Source organism: Chenopodium quinoa, unplaced genomic scaffold (assembly GCF_001683475.1).
Source record: "Chenopodium quinoa cultivar QQ74 unplaced genomic scaffold, ASM168347v1, whole genome shotgun sequence".
NCBI lineage: Eukaryota > Viridiplantae > Streptophyta > Magnoliopsida > Caryophyllales > Amaranthaceae > Chenopodium > Chenopodium quinoa.
Window position 1 is genome coordinate 4339826 of NW_018743850.1, and position 20603 is coordinate 4360428.

A 20603-nucleotide genomic window follows, 5' to 3' on the forward strand; every position below is an offset into this window, starting at 1 on the left:
GCTGAGGAGGTCCGAAATGCCCTATTCCAAATGCACCCGACGAAAGCCCCGGGCCCAGACGGTATGTCTGCAATTTTTTTCCAGAAATTCTGGGATATTGTTGGTTCTGATGTCGTTGATAAAGTGTTAAATATCTTGAATAATGATGGTGATATAGGATCTATTAATCAAACTCATATTGTATTAATTCCGAAGAAAAAAGTATGTGAGTCTCCTGTTGATTATAGGCCTATTAGTTTGTGTAATGTTATGTACAAAATTGTAACCAAAGTACTTGCTAATCGTCTTAAGTCAGTACTACTGTCATTATTCATGAGTCACAGAGTGGTTTTGTCTCTGGAAGATTAATTACAGACAACGTCCTAGTGGCATATGAGTGCTTTCATTACCTCAGGAAGAAGAAAAAAGGCAACAAAGGCTATCACGAGCTTAAACTTGACATGAGTAAAGCCTATGATAGGGTAGAGTGGGTCTTTCTGGAAAAAATGATGATAAAATTGGGAATTCCAGAGTCTTTTGTTACACTGGTTATGAGGTGTGTGGGCTCGGCAGAGTTTGATGTTCTAGTTAATGGGCAACCTTCGAGAAGCTTCAGACCAAGTAGAGGACTTCGACAAGGCGATCCACTCTCCCCCTTTCTCTTTATTATGTGTGCAGAGGGGCTTTCAACATTATTAAGAGATGAGGAAACGAGAAATCTGATTCATGGAGTGAAAATAGGAAGACATGTCAACCCCATATCTCACCTTTTTTTTGCAGATGACAGTCTCTTATTTGTTAGAGCGACGGAAGAGGAAGTTGATCATGTCTTGGGAATCCTCTCTACCTATGAAGTGGCTTCGGGTCAGAAACTGAATATGGATAAGTCAGAAGTGTCTTTCAGCCGAAACATCAGGCAAGAACGGAGAACTATGCTTCAGATGAAGTTATCCTTTAAGGCTGTCGAAGGACATGAGAAATATCTTGGGTTACCAACATACATTGGTAGTTCCAAGAAACAGGTGTTTCATAATATTCAGGATCGTGTCTGGAAGAAACTGAAAGGTTGGAAAGGTAATTTCCTATCACAGGCCGGCCGGGAAGTTTTGCTCAAGTCAATAGCTCAGGCAATCCCTACATACACAATGCAATGTTTTTTAATCCCGATGAGCATTCTTGATGGGATCGAAAAAATGTGCCGTCAGTTTTTTTGGGGCCAAAAAAAAGAGGAAAGAAAGTTATGCTGGATTGCTTGGAATAAGCTACACTCTGCTAAGAAGGAAGGAGGTCTCGGATTCCGGAACATGAGAAATTTTAATAAAGCATTACTTGGTAAACAAGCGTGGCGTATCCTGACAAACGAGGACTCTCTTGTGGCCCGTGTTCTTAAAGGAAAGTATTTCCCCCACTCTTCTTTAATGGAGGCAAAACTGTGCCCAAGCTCTAGTTATACATGGAGATCGATTATGGGAGCCAGGGATGTACTTTGGAAAGGAGCGAGAAAAGCTCTAGGGAATGGTTCCACAGTGCACATTTGGAACGACCCATGGGTTCCAACTCTTCCAGAATTTAAGGTGATGTCAAGCCCAAGTAATAGAGATGGAGGCCCTATGTTTGTTCGAGACCTCTGGGCTGATAATGCCTGGAATATTGAAGCCCTAAGCTCGTGTCTATCCTCGTTGGAAGTGAATGAAATACGTAATATTCCTGTGCCCCTTTATGACAGGAAGGATGCGTGGGTTTGGCACTTCACAAAAGATGGATGTTACTCGGTCAAAAGCGCCTATAATATGTTGACCTTGGAAGAAAGGAATGGTACAGCTACATCCTCAAAAACTCCCTGCAAGTTTGACTGGCCAGTGATATGGAACTCTGATATCCCACCCAAAGTTAAAAACTTCGCTTGGAGAGCTATTAAAGAAGCAGTGGCTGCGAATCAATGCCTTATTCAGCGAGGTATGTCTATTGACCCCATTTGTCAGATGTGTGGAGCTGAAAATGAGTCGATTTTGCATATGTTAGCTCTATGCCCGGATGTGAGAAGAATCTGGTATCTCTCCCCTCTACGTTTGGAGGTGGAAAGTTTCCAGGGGCTGACTTTCGGAGATTGGTGTGCCTCTATTCGAACGATACATAAGAATCCTCAATGGTGGAATACCTTCCTGGCTATTGTGTGGGGCATTTGGCTCCGTAGAAACGCTTGGTGTTTTGAGAAGAGGAAGAGAGATGTGATGGATGTTATACACAGGACAGTGAGCATGGTGAGGGACTATGATCAAGCGCAGTCAGCCTTGGAAACACCCACACACAGCCATCAGCTAATAGAGGATAAATGGAAACCACCAGATCATGGAGTGATAAAGGTTAATTCCGATGTGGCGATGTTCAACAACAACTCAGGGAGTGTGATGCGGGATGATAAGGGGGATGTAATGGCCTCCACTTGCCTTTGTCTTAGGGGTAAGTTTGATGTTGATGTAGCTGAAGCCTTAGCAATGCGCCACGCCATATCCATTGCTCTGGATTCGGGGTTCAGAAAGTTATGCCTGGAAACCGATTGTCTTAAGGTGTTTAGTCACCTGTCGAAGGGGTGTGCTCCCAATACTTTGTTTGGTATGGTCACCCATGACATTCTTCGGCTATCCAGTAGGTGCCTCTCATGTTGTTTTTCCTTTGTAAAGCGTAGTGGCAATGGTGTAGCCGACGCGCTTGCTAATCTTAGTTCTTCCTTCGAGGAACTTAGAGTTTGGATGGAGGAAGTTCCTAGTGAAATTTCCCATCTAGTATTGGCTGATGTTGAGCACGATTTTGAGTAATAAAATGTCTATGATATCTTCCCGTCAAAAAAAAAAAAAAAAAAAAAAAAAAAAAAAAAAAGCAAATTAGTTGGTACCAAAAAGTTCGATAAAATATGAACCAGCGTAAGGCAGAGAAGTTAACATATAATTACATATAAATGCAAATATTATTGCTTAAATATAGTATAAAAAATAGCTAAGCATGTTCCATTGCCGGGCTAATAACACTAGCCAAAGTTTTTCTAATCTCTCCTTGGCTACCGATAAGGACATCGAGTGCCTGCAATTTTACCATGGCACTAGCCAATTTAGAGTTGAACAAGGAAGCAATTTGCGAAAATTGTTGAACAAATGAAACTATTTTAATATCACGAGCCAATGCTTGGTCGATTCCTCTTTGCTCAAGGATTTGGACAAAGAAAGAATTGTCGACTATATTTGAGCTTTGTGGATTTTGATCAAGAAATGTGGAACAGTTCGCTGTTGTGCCCTTGGGGCATGTTGGCATAAGTTGTTTGCGAAGAGTTGGATCCATAATTGGGTCGAATTGGCTAGTACCTTGGTATAGTCTATCTTGGAGGATTCACATCAACAGTGTGACAACATAAGAGAGTAACCATTTCCTCTGTTGTGAATTTTTTTGCATTAAATGCTGAAATGGTTTCACTCACTATCAATAATGGACTTGGAGGATTCACATCTTGGGCTCTTGACACTAGTCCATCTCTTCGCCCAGTTTGTACTTAGTTTGGCCCACCACCCTATTAATGGATGAACACAAATTAATTAAAAGAAAATTAAAAAGATGTATATTTAACTTCAAAGTATTGAGCCACAAATGAATCACCATTAAATGGAAAACCGAAAAGTATTTAGTGTAAGAATTTACCATTCTAAGAACTTCCTTAGTAGCAATAGCAATGATGTCTGCACAGGATACAACACCAGGGCATTGTGTTTCCGCTATATCTTTCAAGGCATCAATCAATTCATATCCTCGTACACTAAGGTTGGGTCCGGCTGTTTTCTCAGAGGAGAGTCCCATTATAAGGATTGATGCATCACATCCCTGGAAAAGAGGAAAAAAAAAAATTAGATTAAACATTTTAATTATGTGATTTATGTCATTATCAACCATATGGACATAAAATTGATGCAATGATATAGATGGCTTGAAAGTTGATCGAGGACTTACATGTACAAAACAATCATGAAATTGCATTCGGAGCAGGGCAGGAGAATAGATGGGTCCTTTCGGAAATGTTCTTGTAATTTGGTTGTGAGTGCTGCCTCAATATCCACTAGTTTGCTAGGGCACAAACCTTTGGAATCATGGTCTTTTATTCCATCAACCGAGCCATGGGATTTACGACCATAGCCCGGTTTTGATCGTCCATGTTTCAAATTAGAACCATGAGATTGATCCACATGACTTATTGCCAAGATGAGCAATAGAGCCAACGCTTTGACCAAAATACTAGCAATCGAAAACTTCATTTTTTTTTAATTTTTTTTTTCTTCTACCTTCTCACAATTGGTTATGAATTATGAATGAAACTGTTAATGTATGTATGCAAATGTAATTAGCAAATGTCGTGAATGCCTATATTTACATTACACACTATGCACACTGCAAGGAAAGACATGCAAATGAATAAGTAATTGGTTAATAATTTAATACAATAATGCACATAATACTTCCTATACTTAGCTTGGTTGTTAGAAATTATGTAGCAAATCCTGCGTAGAAGATCATATTATTGCCATGGAATGTACGTAGGTGTTGACATAATTATCCGCAGATTATTCCAGACAACATATAATCTTGTAGGTGAATGTCTTGAAGACAATCATTTGGATTTTATAATAATTGACAAAAATATAATCTAGTGTAAATGCATGGGATTAAACTATGCATTGACCTATGTATATGTGATTGTATGAATATTGTGCATAATTATTAAATTAAATGAATCTTGATTATCTCCTTGGCTATCATCTCAATTATTTATATTGGGGTCCTATGAAATTTCAATAATGAAGATCAAAGGATGCATGTTGCTAAAGATGAAAATCAATAGTAATTCTTGATGAATAATTAATGCGTCAAACACTAGGTCTTGTAATAAATATGAGAGTCTGACCAAACTGGTGCCCGAATAAATATATATATATATATATATATATATATATATATATATATATATATATATATATATATATATATATATATATATATAGGGGTGGAATCATGTGAGAACCAAGGCTTATATGAGAACCCTCTTAAAATAAGAACCAATTTTACACCATCAATTTTGAGATTATGGATGGCTGATATTAATTATCACTTTCCCATGCATTTTCTTGGGAACACGCATTTCAGTCATTGGTACATGCTTTTTAATTTTCTTGGGAACATGCATTTCAGTCATTGGTACATTTCACACATATGGTATGGAACAATGTATAATATTTATGGGACAATAGTTCATATTTCTGGAACAATATAAATAATATTCGAATGAAATATTATATGAAACATCAATGATTTTTATGTATAAAACAATGTCATTAGTATATGAAACAATACATATATTTTATGGAACATAAGTAATATAAAATGAAATATAAGGTATGTTTTTTGAAACATCAATAATGTATAAGAAATCACAGTAAACCTAGTTCATATAGAGCCCAACTATATGAAACAAGCAATAATATATATGAAACATTAATATTATAAATTGAAACACTTAATATATTTTATGAAACATCATTAACGTACACCAACTACACTTAATGGATGACTGAGATTAATTATCACTTTCCCATGCATTTTCTTGGGAACATGCATTTCAGTCATTGGTACATGCTTTTTAATTTTCTTGGGAATACGCATTTCAGTCATTGGTACATTTCACACATATGGTATGGAACAATGTATAATATTTATGGGACAATAGTTCATATTTCTAGAACAATATAAATAATATTCGAATGAAATATTATATGAAACATCAATGATTTTTATGCATAAAACAAAATCAATAGTATATGAAACAATACATATATTTTATGGAACATAAGTAGTATAAAATGAAACATAAGGTATGTTTTTTGAAACATCAATAAGGTATAAGAAATCACAGTAAACCTAGTTCATATAGAGCCCAACTATATGAAACAAGCAATAATATATATGAAACATTAATATTATAAATTGAAACACTGGATATATTTTACGAAACATCATTTATGACGTACACTTCAACTACATTTTAACGTAACGTTCGAATTTATGTGAACCTTGCATTTTACTGAACAATCTATTGGTTTTCCAATGCAAATTAACGTGTTTCAATGCAATAAATAATAAAAAGCATATAATAATGACAGCTTTTGACAGATTTTGTGTCCCAATACAAAAAACAATATCATTTGTATATGAAACAATACATATATTTTATGGAACATAATCACTATAAAATGAAACATAAGGTATATTTTTTGAAACATCAGATAAGGTATAAGAAATTACAATACACCTAGTTCATATAGAGCCCAACTATATGAAACAAGCAATAATATATATGAAACATTAATATTATAAATTGAAACACTTGATATATTTTACGAAACATCATTTACGACGTACACTTCAGCTACATTTTGTGTTTCAATGCAATAAATAATAAAAAGCATGTAATAATGACAGCTTTTGACAGATTTTGTGTCCCAATGCACAAAAATTACAAAAAAAAAAAATACAAACAATCATTACAATTAATGAAGGTGGCCCACGTGAATTCCCACTAATGAAACAATAAATCTAAACCATTCATCTAATAAAAATGAATGGTGTTAGATGAGTTCTCATTTTAAAATGGTTCTCACTTAAGCCATGGGTTCTCACATGATTCCATATATATATATATATATATATATGTATATATATATATATATATATGTATATATATATATGTATATATATATATATGTATATATATATATATATACATATATATATATATGTTCGAGTCTAAGAATGACCCGACTTGAAGTTCATTCGGTCGAAATTTACCTACTTCAAACTTATCTATAACCCGACTTGACACAGACCGAACCCAAAACATTACCCGACCCAAAATTGACTCGAATCGAACCCAAACTGTAACCTAAAAGGTATAAAGCATGTCATAATAATCCGAATCGAACTTGACCCAACCTAACCTGAACCCGACTTGTAAGTAAAAAAAAATCGACATGATTCGACTTGAATTTGACCTGAAACCTGACATGATCCGACCTGAACCCGACTTGAAAACCCTATTTGACACCTCTAATTCAAGTCATCCAATTTTGGGTAATCTTTTGGTTCATTCGGCGGTTGGGTCAATTTTGGATCATCCAATCCAAGTTCAAGTATAATTGGGTTGTGGATCAAGCTAATTAGATCATTCGAGTTCACCTGGATTATTTTTGTCATAAATTTACTTATAATTAACCATGTTAGTTGGATACGTTCATAAAAAGTACTTTAGCTAAGTTAAGATAAATTATACCCAAAATATAATTCAGCCTTTATATATATATAATTAATTAATTCAACCTAAATACAAAGATGTTTAATACTACCTTTCAGGTTATCCATGAGATAACCATGCATAATAAGGTATTAAGGTAATATACTAATACCTCACTCAAATCATTGTTTGACTTGCTTTTTACAAAGAGGAGAGAGAAAAACAAATTTTTGGTTATACTATCAAATTATATAATTGCGCACTCCATGTACATCTTCTAAATTATTTTGGAAATTTGCTGCAGGTGTAAAGAATCGGTTATGTATTTGTTAGTTAGACTTCTAATAATTAAATTAGAAGGTCAAATTCTTGTTTAATGCCATTATTAAGACTATTAACAATGCATGGGACAATTAGAACCCCATAATAATCACGTAATACATTGCATCCTAGCTATAACGGTACAACTTAATGATATATTTACAACATACATGTATCTATAACAATTATTATTATCATAATTAAAATTATTATGAATTTTTTTTTATTCACAAACAATATTTGTTAACCGTTAACGTCAAACAGCAGAATCTGGGATACTATTGTTTATGGATTTGCGAAGTCTTGTTCGTTTACTTTGAACCTGGCATATATTGTTAGTTATTTTAGGAGAGATTTGGGATTTTGTATGCACTAATGCACATGGAGACACTATTAGTCAACTCTTATGGAATTTTTTTTAATATTAATTAAGCCTAACTACATTAAATACTCTGATGTAGGTAATACTATAGTCGATGGTGCACACCGGGCACCTGTTTAAAACGACAACCCAAAATATAATATAAAATGTTCACGACCCTGTCAAAAAAATAAAATAAAATAAAATAAAAATATTCACCGCAGAATATTCATAATATGTATGAGCAATAATTTTCTGTTACTCCCTCCGTCTCCTAATGAGTATTGCATAGTTTTAGAAAAATGAACATAATACAGACTTACAGAGTATTTATACATTGTAATAGTAATTGATTAAAGGTGAATATAAAAAGTAAGATAGTGATGTTTGCTTGATTAAAAGTGAATAAAAAAGAAGGTAGTGAAATTTAATTGTTTTCAATTAAATAGATGAATGTTAAATAGCTTAGAACTTTTATTTAGGGATTGGACAACAAGAGCTAAGGTGAAATGTGACTTTTATTTGGGGACAGAGGTGATAATAGATGCTAAACTTAAGGTAAAATATCACTAGTTTTTTTTAGTTATGTAGTGACTTACAATTACAAAAGTGATGTAAATAAGATTTTATTCCTCAAGCAATTCTCCAAACAAAATCATTAGTTAATGTTTTGTAACTCCTAATAACTATACCAATATATAATCAAATATTTTTTGGAAAAAAATAATCAATTTATTTGAATAAACATGAAATAATGACCCGATTCTTATAGCGAAATTAAAATGCATGTATTAGAAGGATACATAAGGACTTATTTCATATGAAATTCATGTCACTGATCCAAGTGCTCAATAAACAGATCTAAATTTTTACTTGAAGATCCACCATCTTCTAATGCGTTGCCTAATAGTTTCCTTAACACACTAATGTGTTTCCTCAATTCATTACCTTTGTGTTGAATCATAAAACTCTTGATTTGTGCCGTTATCTCCTTCCTCAATGGTTTTTCCTTGCACAAATTAATTCCGACCTTCCAATCATCAACCACTAACTTCTGATTAGGAAATTGATCAGAAAATACCGGGAAACACAACATTGGAACTTCATACCACATACTGTCTAACACAGAGTTCCACCCACAATGTGTCAAGAATCCACCAATAGCAGGATGAGACAAAACCGCGATTTGATTAGTCCAAGGAACAACCATCCCACGACCACAAACGAGGTCCTCGAACCCCATGGGCAACAAGTGATTGGATTCATGAAGCACGGTACGAGGGCGAAGCACCCAAATGAAATCAACGTTGCTTTCCATAAGACCATAAGCAATCTCCACAACATCATTTTGAGTAAAATTAGCAAGGCTACCAAATGAAACATACAAAACCGAACAATTGGGCTTGGTACCCAGCCATTCCAAGCAATTGGACTTGGCCCAAAGACTTGTGGACACAATATTTTCTAGTGACTCGGATTGGAAAATTGGCCCAATTGCAAAAATGGGCATGATATCTTGTAAGGCTAAGATGGTGTTTGATTCAAGCTCTTCAACTGTGTTACAAAGTACATAATCGGCTAATCTAATTTCTTGGAATGATTGAAAAATTGAGTTGTGAATGTTTGTTGAGATATCTTTGTCATGGAGATATGACATCAAGTCTTGTGGGTCAATTGAGTCTACTCCTGGTATGTAATCAATTGGATCCTTCCGAATATCTAATGACAAAAATTGATATAACAAAAATGACATTAGTACAACATGGAAATCGTAATATTAATCCTTCTTTTTTATCAATCCATCATACGAAGAGGTTCAAATCATATTCTAGTGATGTGTCAAATTATTTACTACATTAGACTTTTCATTTCCTTTTGTTTGACTCATATTTTTGCACAATTTTTCAATACAATTGAGTTTATCAATATTTTTTTAAAAAAAATCATGCATAATATTAAAAAAAAAAAAAAAAGATAGTGAAAAAAAGTTAGTATTATTTTGAAACTACACAAACAGATCAACAAGTTTCCACGTGGACATATTAATTCTTTTATTTATCAAAGATTTTTTTTATAGTTAAAGTCATCGTTTACAAAAAACAGATGGAGTAAATTTCTATGATAGACTAGTCTACTAATTCAAGTATAAATTTAGGCCTTGTAATTTTTGATAAGCTAAAAGTTTGAATTTAAATCAGTTGATCAAGTTAGTTAATCAGATGAATAGAACACACCATAATTATATTAACTTATTAAGAAATTTACCACAATGTCAATGTTATTTTCATCCTTTTAAGATTTTTCTCCATACATGAGATATGAAATCCCATAAATGGGTTTCCTCAACAAAAGTATATTCCTCAAATCAAATAGATTACGAAGTATAACAAATTAATAGGTCAAGAATATATATACATAGAGATAAAGAGTAAATACCAGGGCAATCAAAGTGACCATGTTGCTTAAGGAGATGAATATGATAATAAAGATTGAAAACCAAAGCAGGCTCAGTCCAAAACGAAGCAGATCGAAGCCCAAACTTCTTAGCAATCTTAGAAGCCCAAGGATAAAATGAGTCAATAATTAACACATCAACTTTTGGGTTTGAATTCAACACTAACTTCTCAATTTCCTTATCCATTAAATCAAACATACCACCATGCAAACACCAACCTACAAACTCATCACCTTTACCCGCCCTATCAAACTCCAAAGGCAGTCCGTCGGGTATAGCCCTATACCGGATATCAAGCCCGGTACGAGCTCTAGAAAAGATGTCGTCGGAGTTGTCTCTAGGGCAGGCTTGGGTGATTTGTTGGTGGAGGAATTCAAAGGTTAAGAAAGTTATGGTGAAGTTTTTTGATGATGCAAGTTTGAGAGAGAAGTTAACGGCAGGATTTAAGTGGCCTTGAAGTGGTAAGGGAAGAACTATTGCATGATGAACTTTTTTATCTGAGTTTGGAGCTTCCATAATTTTTGTTAAAATGCAGGAAAATGTGTAACTTAGCTTGTATTGGTATTTTCACTTATATGGCCGTAGGATTTCTATAGATGTACACATATATGGTTTGGTAAGTAAGAAGAACTATCAACTAGTTCAGAACCTCTTACTTGTTAATCAGACTCGGATTAGTGATCTAGTGATTTAGACACTTATTTATGAAGGTTAATAGGATTTCTACTTCAAAATGTCTTTAATAAAGATTAATCCTCCAATTTCAAATTAAAAATTTATATACTTATCAATTGGCCAATACTTTGTTAGTGACATAGTTTTATAAACGGTGCACGAAATATACAATTTGATCAAATGATTATTTACAGAGGGTAATTATTAAAGGTGATTAATAATTACTTGTATTCCTAAAAATTTAATGAAAATAGTGAATTTTAGAATAAAAAAACATGCAAAAAGAGAGTTAAAATAAAATGTGAAAATACGTGCTTTGTAGGTCCATATAGGCACATATTAAGATGAACACACGGTGCAAAATATCTTGTTTGTTTAGTTTAGGATGATATTGTTCTTTTATTTATCTTTTGTATTTTTACCGTTTGTCTTTTCATTAGTAAGCGGCGACGTGTTCTTTTAGAACTGTTCAATTGTGCATTATTGCCTGTGTGCAAGGTGAAGGAAATAGAAGGAACGAAAAAGGAAATAAATGAAATAGAAAGCTTGGTTAAATATATAGTTGATCTTTCCATTAATATACATCCAAACAATATATTTTAAAAAATAAATAAATAATATTCCCTCTTTTATAAAATCACCGCTGATTGTTTTTATTACTCTGTGTTTCTTATTTATTAATGTAAATGAAATCTTATATTTCATCCCTTATTTTAATATTACACCATAGAGGTTGGACATATCTTTTTAATAGTGGGAAAAAGGAAGAGAGAGGGATAAAAGTACAAAATTATCTATGTGATGTAAACATAAACTAAATAATCAAGTGTTAAAAGTCTAGATATATTAGATATTTGCAGTGTGAATGCAAATATTTTGTATCCTAAAATGTATATAGTGCAATATTTATGAAATTTCCTTAAACGAAAAGTGGTATAATAATTTTAAAAAGGAGGAAGTATTTTGAAATACGTAAATGTATTGTTAATTTGGTTTGTACTTTTAACTTTTAAAATATTACTAACTCAGTTTTTTTTGGTTGACACAGTTTGGCTTTTACACTATTCATACACTACACTTTGACTCGTTTTTGTGATTTATCAATACGATAAAATATAGTCATGTGGGATCTTGTTTAAATCGTCTTAATATATATTTATATTAGTATCCACTTTTTATAATTTTACAATATTGATAATTAGAGATATTAAGCGTTAAAAATATGTGTTGGCAAGAGTGATTATAAAAAGGTGTAAATAAAAAAAACGGTGGTAGAATATGATATTAGTATCTATTTTAATTTCTAGAATATTTTAATTAAATCATAGAATTGGAGACTTTATAGAGAAAAAAAAAAACGGAGAAGTCAAGTAATGTGTGCGCTTGGGTTATAATAATGGAGTCGTGATTTTCAAATTGCGATAATCTTAAAAATGAGGAGTCGATCATCCACGTAGAAGATGATGTCTTTGCATAATAAGAGAGGATTGGAGAAATATAGGCATATAGCATGTGGCTGACATATAAAAAGGGTAGGACACCACTTATCAATATACTCTTTTTGCTATACTTTTACTCTACTTATCAAGAAACATAGTATCACTTCTTTCATAAAGAAATATAGTATCACTCTTTCATTTTGTTTCCTTCTTTTATAGGAGTATTTAACTTTTTTTTTTTTTTCTTCTTCTTCTTCTTTTTGACAAAGAGTATTTACTTACTTTGTTTATTCTTAATTTTAGCTTATTACCATTTTACAATTTAAGTATTATAATTTAAGGATATGGGGTAAATATTTCAGCCACTTAACTCACCTGAGGTCCGGCCAAAATGTTAATCTCTTCATTATCAAATGTTAAGTCCTTCAAAGCAGTAAAAAAAAAAAAAAAAAAAAAAAAAAGCACTTAGTGCATTGCCAAAAAAAAAAAGGAACATAGGATGATTTCCCTCATGGATGATGGAAATGCATAATTTCTCCCGTGAGTAAGAACAAGGTGCAAATCACCAAGGACAGCCATGAATTTTCTTTTAAAAAATCCAAGTCAACAAGAATTGAAATTCATACCACCCAATAAAGTAAATAAACTTACGTGTTCATGATTCCCCTCACTAATTCATCCTATTTTCAATAATTTACATAAAATCACGTTATTAATCTTATCAACAATAATTAGTGGAATTTTACAATAGCAAGGCCCAAGGGGAGCAACAGGTTTGTGTAAAATTTTGAAATGTCCATTAATTTTGCATTAACATATGACCCTTCATATTCACTCTACTAGCTGAAGTAATAGTTCTCCAGGTCATAGTGCTAAAGAAGCAAGCATACAAGGCTTTTAAGGGGCTACTTGTATCACATACTGATGAAGTTGTGAAAAAACATGAACTAATGTCAGTGGCGGATACAATTAAGACCAAGGGTATGCAAGTGTATATCCTTGGTGGAAATAAAATTTAGCTTCTCTTTATTTAAAAAAGAAAAAAAAAATACATATATACACCATGAGACTCTTGTATATGAGACACGAAGTACTCTGTACATAATATCATGCTACAATATGAGACTATTTTTTTTGAATTATATGACTGATTTATCGTGTTTTAATGCTACCACATGTAATTTATACACTATTTTTATTGTGCATAACATGTTCTAAAATCCTAGATACGCTACTGATTAATGTGGTGGATAAACTTAATTCCCCAAATATACTCATACTACATATATAACGATTTTGGTGTATATTTAAAAATACATTGCTTAATTGAAACAAAAGGAAAAGATAAACCCTCAAACAAGATTTTTAGAAAAAAAATCAATCGAAATTTAGAAAAAAATAAAAAAAAAAGAAAGAAATACTCCCTAACAATAGAAGTGGTGCCAATTGATAGTGGATTGATAGTTAACTGAGAAATATAGCATCCTTGTCCGTGGAAAATGCATCTCAATGCAACTCTGGTGCGACCAAAAGAAAATCGAAAAAAAAAAAAAAAAATCTTTAACCTCTTGAGCAACAGCAACCAAAAATTGCTGCAATGGTGACGACGATGAAGGAGAATCAGAGGAGATTGAATATGAGAAAATCGCCGACAAACTTAACGGTGTCGGAGGAGAAAGGGACGACGCCATTAATGGAATAGAGAGAAAATGATGGAGCCATTGTTTTTCTTCAAACAATGGTGAAATTTCTAACAGGGGATGAAAAACTTTAATACGAGGATAACTTTTTTGGTAGAATTTGCACGCGCGTTTTCCCATGCCACGTCAGCCATCTCATTATGATTTATGATGGCTAAACTCCTGCTTAACTCCACTTGAGTTAACAAATGTTACTTATGACCGGAAACCAAATTAAATGTTAAGTCCTTAATGTTAGAGTAATAATACTTGCATAATCGGAGCTCAAACCTTCTAGCGACATCGTGTGCAAGGAGCTACCTAAAGAGCTATAGCTTGCAAGGCAAGTGAGCTACGGCAAGGTTGAGCTATAGCTCATGTGCGAGCGAGCTCTAGCTCGCTGCTGGATAGCTCGCGGCAAGGGTGAGCGAGAGCTCATATGCGAGTGAGCTCTAGCTCGCTGCTCATCAGCTTGTGGAGGGACAACTCGAGCTCGAGCGATAGCTCGCTCGTTAGCTCGCTGCTGTTGTTGCTTAAGGAAGGACGAGCGAGTGCTCCAGCTGCCCTATGTTGCTTGCGGCAGTCTGTGGGCTTGCGTGGAATTGGAGGCCTTTATTGCTTCATTTATTTCCTTTCTTTCTACACATATATATATACTCCTTAGCCCCAAATTGAGATTTACAATTTTTGTTATCTCCGAAACCCTAAACACATAAACACAAGCCTACCCTTTGAGATCCGAACAGTTCTTGAGCAATTCCACTCTTTAGGTTTGGGTACACGAATTACGAGGAGAGTTGTGTTAATATTAAGGGGTGTGCGTCATCAAAAAACCTGTACCGATGGTGGTGTATTTTGCTTCTAATGCAGTAGATTCTGTTTAGCGACACAACTGTATAATTGAGATCATCAATTAAGTAATTTCCCATTCATCTTCTTTGTTTCATTATTGGAATCGATAGGTATTTTACCAACAATTTAGAAGTACAATAGTATTAATTTATTTATACTGTTGATTCTTGAATTAATCAATTTGAGATGGAGATTATAATGATTCGGATGAACTATTATTTTGGACGATTTCTCTGTATCAATAAAGAGGGAATTTTTCTACGGCTACGAATGAATTATGTTGAAGCCTTTCTTCTTGCCTGAGCACTTGAATGGCTTGCCCTTCTTGACCATAAGCATATCATGCTTCCCCTCATCCTTGAGCGTTTGCTCAGCTTGCTTCAACATTCCATGAAGCTCGGTGAGGGTTTTCTCCATGATATGCATATTATAGTTCATCTTGAACTGATCATAGCCTTTGTGCAGCGAATGGAGAATAATGTCAATTGCCATCTCGTTCGAGTACCCAGCATTAAGCCTTTCCATGTTCTTAAATAATCCGATCATTTTAAGTACATGTGGGCTGACCAACTCTCCTTTCTTGAGCTTGCTCTCAAGGATCTGCCTATGTGTCTCAAAAAGCTCAGTTCGGGCCTACTCTTGGAACATGTTCTAGAGTTTGGAAATGATCTTAAAAGTCGTCTCCTTTCCAAAGGTGTTTTGGAGATCCGGAGACATTGTGGCCAACATGATGCATTTGATATCCCGATTGGCAGCGTGCCATCGGCTTAGGGCAGCCTAAGTGACCTCCTCATTAGGAGCGTCGGGCATTTCTTCATCAAGGACGTATTCCTTTTTCTCTTGCATGAGAACTATACGCAAGTTCTTTTGTCAATCAAGGAAGTTTGTCCCATTCAACTTCTCTTTATCGAAAATAGAACGAAGTGAAAACTGGTTGTTGCTGGTATTAGTTGCAGACATGTTTCTACAATTGAAAGAATTTTCAATGAAAAACTATCATTCATAAAACAAATAAGTTTGAAATTTAAAGCATACATGCAAATTTTCAATCTTATTAAGCGTTTTATCCGCACTGTCCCTTTTAGACGAGAATAAAATGATTACAAGATCCCAAAAATAAAAAAGTGATTAAGCATGCTTTGGCTTGTCTTAACACTTAATATTTTAAGGTAATAAATCCAATTGCTAATAGCTCTAAGCTTCTCTCAGCTCGATAAAACGTTGCATCTAATGCTTTCTTGACATTTATCTCCATTGCCACGACATGTAAGGACTCCTTATTGATATCGTTAAGTTTAACCAAAAATAACGTGTATATGATGCCTTGCTTTGACAAGCACACCAACATACCTTACTTCCCTAGGAAAGTAGTATGGATTTGCTTTGACATAGCCCATTACTATTCTCATTAGTTCCGTAAGTGTCATTTTGGAATGACAGATTTAACTCAATATTCTTTGGGACTTAGGGTTGCTATGTTGGTTGATTTAAGTGAACTAAATTAATCATTCAAAACATGCATCTATCATCGCAAGTATATATAAGAATAACCATATATATATATATAACCATATATATATATATATATATATATATATATATATATATATATAATAAAGATGCATTTTTGCAACTAGCATGACCCCTTGAAACTTGAGTCTTCAAATCTTCAAGGGCCTTTGTTGCATCTTTTTGGCTTCGTCTTCTTAGAAACGCCGTCTTTGAGACATTACCATCAATTATGCAACTACTAGATAAGCTAGGACTAATCTAAATAATTTAAGTACAAAAATACTTAACGGCACACAGTCCGTATATTGATTTACAAAAATACAAAACGAAACGTAATCCGTATTTACTATCCTAGTCAGACCCCACAAGTTTCCATTTTGTAAAACCTGCATTAAAATATCTATTCCATTCATCCATTCTCTAACGTGAACGGCCCATGCATTTTACAAATAATTCAAGCAACAATCCAAAACGAGCGCAAAACTAGTTACTAACTTAGGTGGTTAATCCAATTAACGCACCTAATTAAAACTAGTCAAAGTTGTTATCCGATTATGTGAATTAACACACTAATAATAGCTCAAAACGATTAATGAAACTCCCACTAAATTCCACATCCAAGTTAATTAAAATTAATCCAATTAAAATTAATTAAGCTGATTAACCAAAATTTTGTCAAAATTATTTTGCAAATGCCGGGAAAAACCGAGGCCTAGCCTTGTTTTAATCAAAATTAAAAAAAAACACAAAATCGCAAAATTAATAGCCCCTCAAATGCCCGAGTGCCTGGCATCCAAGCCACAAGGCTCGGCTTGCTAGGAACCAAGCCTTGGCTGCCATGCGTGGGTGCTGCCCCGCACAGGCACATCAGCGTCAAGCCACGTGCTAGTGGCTGACAGCGTCCCAATCACGCGTTAGGCTAGCCCTAGCACCGTGCTTACACGCACACTCGTGCTGGTCGCGCAGGCCTTTCTAATATGCGAGTTGCACGCTGCCTAGCAGCGGCACTTCCGCACCACACGCATGCCATCTCGCACCAAGTGGTGCTGCTCGCACACACTTGCGCACCAAGCACGGTGCACTCCCTCGGCAGCCACATGTGGGTTGCGTAAGCAGCCCAGCTAGCCGAGGGCTGTGCTCGGGGCTTGGTGCCTCGATTTACGTGCTTGTGCCTCGGAATTTTATTCCGATTTTGTCTGTGATAAAATAAAATTAATTCTAAATTCTTTTTAGAACCAACATTGAGCAAAATGAAAATAAAATAAGTTTAACTTAAATAAATTCAACTTTTAGTGCACAAACCAAAATTAATTCAAGAACCATTCTTTAAATTATTTTTGACTCAACTTGATGCTACAAAAAATTGAGGGCTATTCTCACAATTAATTTAACCAACATAAATTAATAATGAGATTTGACAAAATATTTGAATAAATAATCATTCATCTAATAAAAATTTTATCAAACACTCACTTGTGCACATTTGAATATTGTAATCTTCCATTATGAAGAACAATAATTTTTAAGCACAAGTATGAACATTTTAAGATTTTAATCAACTAAAAAATGATTAAAACTAAAAATTTGTTCATTATGGATTTTAGAAAGTTAAGATCCAACCAAATAAACAATTAAAAATTGAATCTTTAACATTTTAGGGGCTTCAAAAATACATTTTCACCATAAACATTCACACTCCAAGCAATTAATTTGCAAAAAAGTGAAATTACAAGTTTATGTGAAAATAAGAGCTAACCAAATTAAGCACCAATTATGACTTCATAAATATGCTTAATGAGGGTTAAAATTGCAAAAGATTAATGATATAATCAAACACATAATCTAACAATTGCATGCCATAATTAATCAAGGTTTAAAGATTTAAAATTTTTCGTCAAAAACAAAAAACCCCTCAAAACCACTTTTTGGGTGGATTTTGGCTTCTAAAAGGCCTTTTTAAACACAAAGTGTAAAGTCTAATTTAGAACATTGATTCCACCCAAAATTCACTATTTTTGAGTCAAAATCAGAGTTCGTGATCCAAAATTAGCATATATACGATTTTAATCCAATTAAAAAACGAGCTCCTAATCTAATTAGGATGCTAAACCAGAAATTTAAATCCATTTTAAATCACCTTAATTAATTTTTATTTGTAAAAATTAAATGCAAGAGGCTCTTATACCGCTGTTGGATTTTGCGGTGTCCAACACCGCGCGGAAACAAAACCTGATAACCGGATCGCATGCATAATAATTACAACATAAATAAAGCATGCAAAATAAACATAAACATAAGAGAAGAGAGAGAGAAAGAATGCTCACCCTTGTAGCGTGCTTCGCCCAACCATTGGGCTCAGACTTGAAAGCTTCAAGGTCCGCAAGTGCAACGACCATCGACGGCTCACACTCTCGCTACCAAACCGTAACCGGTCCCAACCCCGAACCTTAGTTGGGGCTAGACCAAAAATAACTTAAAGTTTACAAACAAAGGTTTTCTCGCTTTTTGAGATCCCTTAAAGTTCACCAACTCAAGTGAAAATCCCAATAACCCATGATGGGTATTTATAGGGAAATGATCCCAAGAATTCCCATCATCTTTCAATGTGGGATAGTTGGTAAAAAGGCAAAAAATAAGATTTAATTTAATTCTAAATTAAATTAAAAGGCCAAAACAATCACCAAGAAATAAGTGTCACATAAAGAGCAAGGGGTTAGGTGAGGACCACAAGGGGAGGACCATCTTCCCTTTGCTCCCCAAGCAAACCCACAAAATCGGCTCACACACACTCGGCCTATCGCAGCGCACCAGCTGGCGTGGCCTACCTTGGGCGCCAAGGCTGCCTTGCTGGCGACCGACCCCTTAGCTGGGCCTGCTAGCTGGCCCGTGCGCATGCGACCTCGCACCAGCCCGCAATAGCATGCCTCGCTTATGCGAGTTGTTGGGCGCTGCTCTCACTAGCGAGGCCCAACGAGCTTTGCTAGCTGTCGGTGCCTTGTTAGTGTGGGCTTGCTGCTGTCCCTTGCGCGCTACCAGTCAAATGCTAGCTTACGGTAAGGCCTGCTAGCCCAACCATGCATTGATGCGTGCTGGTGCTAGCGTGCTAGCGGCCAGGCGCACCAGCCCCGTAAGCATGCTCGGCCATCAAGCCTAGTACGCACATTCATGCTGGGCTTGTGGCACAACCATGCCTTGCTAGCCTAGCCCTCGCATGGCTAGGCTAATGCGAGGCTACGACTTAGCGATAACTTGTTGTTTGGATGATTTTTCCGCCTCGTCGACTCCTAAATTCGACTCGACTTACGATAATCTCTATTAACTCACATAATCCTTCGGATTAATTCTTCGCTTCAGTTCGGTAACATGATTGGGTGTAACCCGAAGGGTTCAGTCAAGATTAAGCTGTAATATTAATTATTCATTAATATTACTGATCGGAAGCGACCTCCAGCTAGGCATTCCGATCACTTGACCTCGCCGTATAACTAGTTTTCTAATTAATTCCGAACCCTCTATCGGAATAATGCACTTGTTCGAAGGACACCATTCCTTTCAAGATGGACTGTTGTGTGGTATGTATTCAAGTAGTGGTGGATGAAAAATCCCGAACCATATGAATAGACCTTTTATTAACTAGTTGTGGAAAGAAGCATGTTAATGCGAGTGTGCGCTCCTTTTGAGTCTTATATGCTTGAGAGTAGCATGTCTTTCCTTGCTATAATGTATCCAACAGTTGGAAGTGCCTCTCAAGGGAAGTTAAAAGGTGTTAGTTTGGAAAGAGGTTGAAGGTAAGATGTTAAATGTGGTTTCAGGATTTATTCTATAAGTTTGGTGCTGAACCACTTTTATAACTCACCTGTTGTACTGTGTTCTGAGCTTGTCTATTTTGAAGTAACGTTGCTTAAGCTTCCTAGCATGATTGATTATAAATCAAGAGTGTGTATATAAAGTGCATGCACAGGTGACAACTTAGAATGTGGGGAATTTTTCCCATGTTGTTATATCCTTT

General features: G+C 34.8%; 1 protein-coding gene and 1 pseudogene across 1 annotated transcript; both read right to left on the reverse strand.

The window, feature by feature from the left end:
- Positions 1–2973: 2973 nt before the first annotated feature.
- On the reverse strand, positions 2974–4538 carry LOC110685683 (annotated as a pseudogene).
- A 4208-nt stretch (positions 4539–8746) lies between these two features.
- On the reverse strand, positions 8747–11136 carry LOC110685633 (UDP-glycosyltransferase 86A1-like). Its single transcript, XM_021862173.1, has 2 exons — positions 10419–11136; positions 8747–9701 (listed from the first exon to the last, which is right to left on the reverse strand). The coding sequence occupies exons 1-2, from the start codon at positions 10951–10953 to the stop codon at positions 8815–8817; spliced, it is 1422 nt and encodes a 473-aa protein (XP_021717865.1). The 5' UTR covers positions 10954–11136; the 3' UTR covers positions 8747–8814.
- Positions 11137–20603: the final 9467 nt, after the last annotated feature.